General features: G+C 62.7%; 1 protein-coding gene across 1 annotated transcript; it reads right to left on the bottom strand.

Annotated features, from left to right (window-relative positions):
• On the bottom strand, positions 1–873 carry EMIHUDRAFT_373841 (hypothetical protein). Its single transcript, XM_005777147.1, has one exon. The coding sequence runs from the start codon at positions 473–475 to the stop codon at positions 101–103; it is 375 nt and encodes a 124-aa protein (XP_005777204.1). The 5' UTR covers positions 476–873; the 3' UTR covers positions 1–100.
• Between the last annotated feature and the right edge of the window lie 1478 nt (positions 874–2351).

Below are 2351 nucleotides of genomic sequence, written 5' to 3'. Positions count from 1 at the left end.
TTGCGCGCTAAGATGATCCAGTGAAGGGGTCAAAGCGCGGCCGAGTGGGCGGAGAGAGAGAAAGGGGAGATAATGAACAGGAGCTCGTTGTGGAGCTCGGTCATGGCGCGCCGCGAGCTGCAATCCGGGCTGAGCGTCGCGGGGCGGCGGCTTGAGCGGGCGCGGCAGGCGCGGCGGGCGCGGGAGCGGCAGCGGGGGCGCCCCCTTGCGGCGCGGCGATTGGGCCGTTGGGAGGCCTCGCCGCGTTGACGCGGATGAGCGCATCAGGGACGTGAGGACGATCTTCAATGCCCCGAACGTTGATGTTGCGCCACGGGCCGCCGACGTCGGAGATGGCAGGCTCAGTCTCAGACGTCCAGACGGCAGAGGCGCTCGTAGAGGCGCATTGGACTTCTTGCCAGAGGCGTTGGATAGCGGGACGGGCTAGCGCGAGGAGGCGAGACGAGGAAGAGACAGCAATGAGGTAGAGTGGCATTGCCACGTCGAACAGATGCCCAACACTCCCCCACGACGTGGTAATCGCCACACAAGGCAGAGAGGGCGTGTCGATCGTCGCGTGTTCATCGCGTACAGCTCCGGTCGTGTCGAGCGGCGACGTCGGAAGTAGCGGCGGCGAAAGGCAGGGTCCACATTCGGTGCGAGATCTTTGCGGTAACTGCCGTTGCAGCAGCCCGAGAGCTGGTAGCGGAGGCAGCAGCTGCGATGGTGGTCCGTAGGCGAGGAGAACGGACCGGTAAGGAGAAGAAAGAGGGGATACTCGTGTCCACACAGCCGCAGTGCTGGCGGAGATGCGCTCTGTCGCAGAAGATCCGCAAGCACCCAAGTTGATGTTGCGGTTGTACTCATTCTGCTCAGCCTCCGTGCCGAGCAGTTGGCGGCCGCTGTGCCACCGTGCGCCGAGCCTCTGTGCCCAGCCAATCACCACGGCTCGCGCAGGTGCCCATGGTGCCAGCCAACGTATCGAGCGTAAGCCGGAAATGCTGTGCGGCAACACATCTCGCTTGTGTGCCGCACCAGCTCTCATGTCGGCCTCAGTGCCGCACTGCTCACTCCGTGCACTCACCGGTCGGTACCATGTCAGGAGACGGAACACGGAGGAGCTGTATAGGTCACTAGAGACCCACACCATCGCTACATCACCACAACCACCAAGTCGGATACAAGTCGATGACAATGTGCGCGGCAGGACAAACCAAACATGAGACGGTTACACAAGGACGGTCAGGCTACGGTCAGGAAGTAGGTTTGAGTTCACACTCTCCAACAGCGGCGCAAAGTGCGCCGGCGGCGCAAAGTGCGCCGTTTGCCGGCGCAGATCTGCGCCGATGCCGGCGCAGAAAACGGCGCACTTTTGCCCGCACCACATACGCGTTTTGCATGGTTTTACGCACCCCACCGCCGGCCCAGACCGCCGCCCGGCCCGCCCGTCCGCCCGCCGCCTACGGTGCCCACCCCGCGCCCCCGGAGCCCGAAAACGGGGCGCCGCGAGCTCGCAATCCCGAGTTTTCCTCGAAATCACACCACATACTGGTTGCCCCTTCCTACTCTTCTCTCGAAATCGGTTGCCGCTGGGCGCGCGGCGGCAAGATTTCGTGAAACAAATCAATTTGGCGCAGGTTCACCACACGACAGGCCTGGCATTGTGCCCCGTTTGTGCCGCGTGCTGAGAGAGAGATTTTTAAGGAGCTAATTTTTAGCAATACCTGCAATATTTTGATTTTTATTAACCAACAAGAATCTTGCGTGCGGTGCCCACGAGTTGATTTGGATAAGAAACCGGGTGCCGTTCCACGTGGGCATGCTAAAATATTGAGAAAAACCCAGACATGGGCGACGGCTACGGCTATAGCTTGAGCTCTCCGCCGGCAGAAGCCTTATACAAGGCTCAGGTAAAAAAAAACAGGACTTGGCACTCTGTTGGCTGGACCCGAGAGGTCGCTTCAGTCCACAGTGTCCTGCCTGTGTTATGAACTCAGGGGAGGCGCGCGGAGGCAGAGGCGGAGGCGGAGGCGAGGCGAGGCGAGGGGAGGGGAGGCGGCTGGGGGGCTCACGGCCGGCGCTCCGCGCCCGTGGCGCCAAGCCCGCGTCCACGGCCCGCAGAAGAGAGGCCAACGGCGGCCCGGCGGCCAAGCTTGCCACCGTATGGACCGATATCTCGAGGAATGCAGCGCCTGGGTTCCTCACCCTGGTTCCCCACCCTCCTCTTGAGAGTGTACCCCCTTCAACGAGAGGCCTGACCTCCCACTCTTGACGCCGCAAGGCCGCTGGATGCCGCCACGCTGGCGGGGAAAGTCAAAGAGCAAGCACGACGCGGCGGCCGCTCGGCGCAGCGACTCACTGCTCACGCCTGC

Source organism: Emiliania huxleyi (genome assembly GCF_000372725.1).
Source record: "Emiliania huxleyi CCMP1516 unplaced genomic scaffold EMIHUscaffold_2676, whole genome shotgun sequence".
In the NCBI taxonomy this organism is placed as follows: Eukaryota; Haptophyta; order Isochrysidales; family Noelaerhabdaceae; genus Emiliania; species Emiliania huxleyi.
Note: the sequence above shows the minus strand (reverse complement) of the source record. Positions and strands in the feature narration are given on the sequence as shown.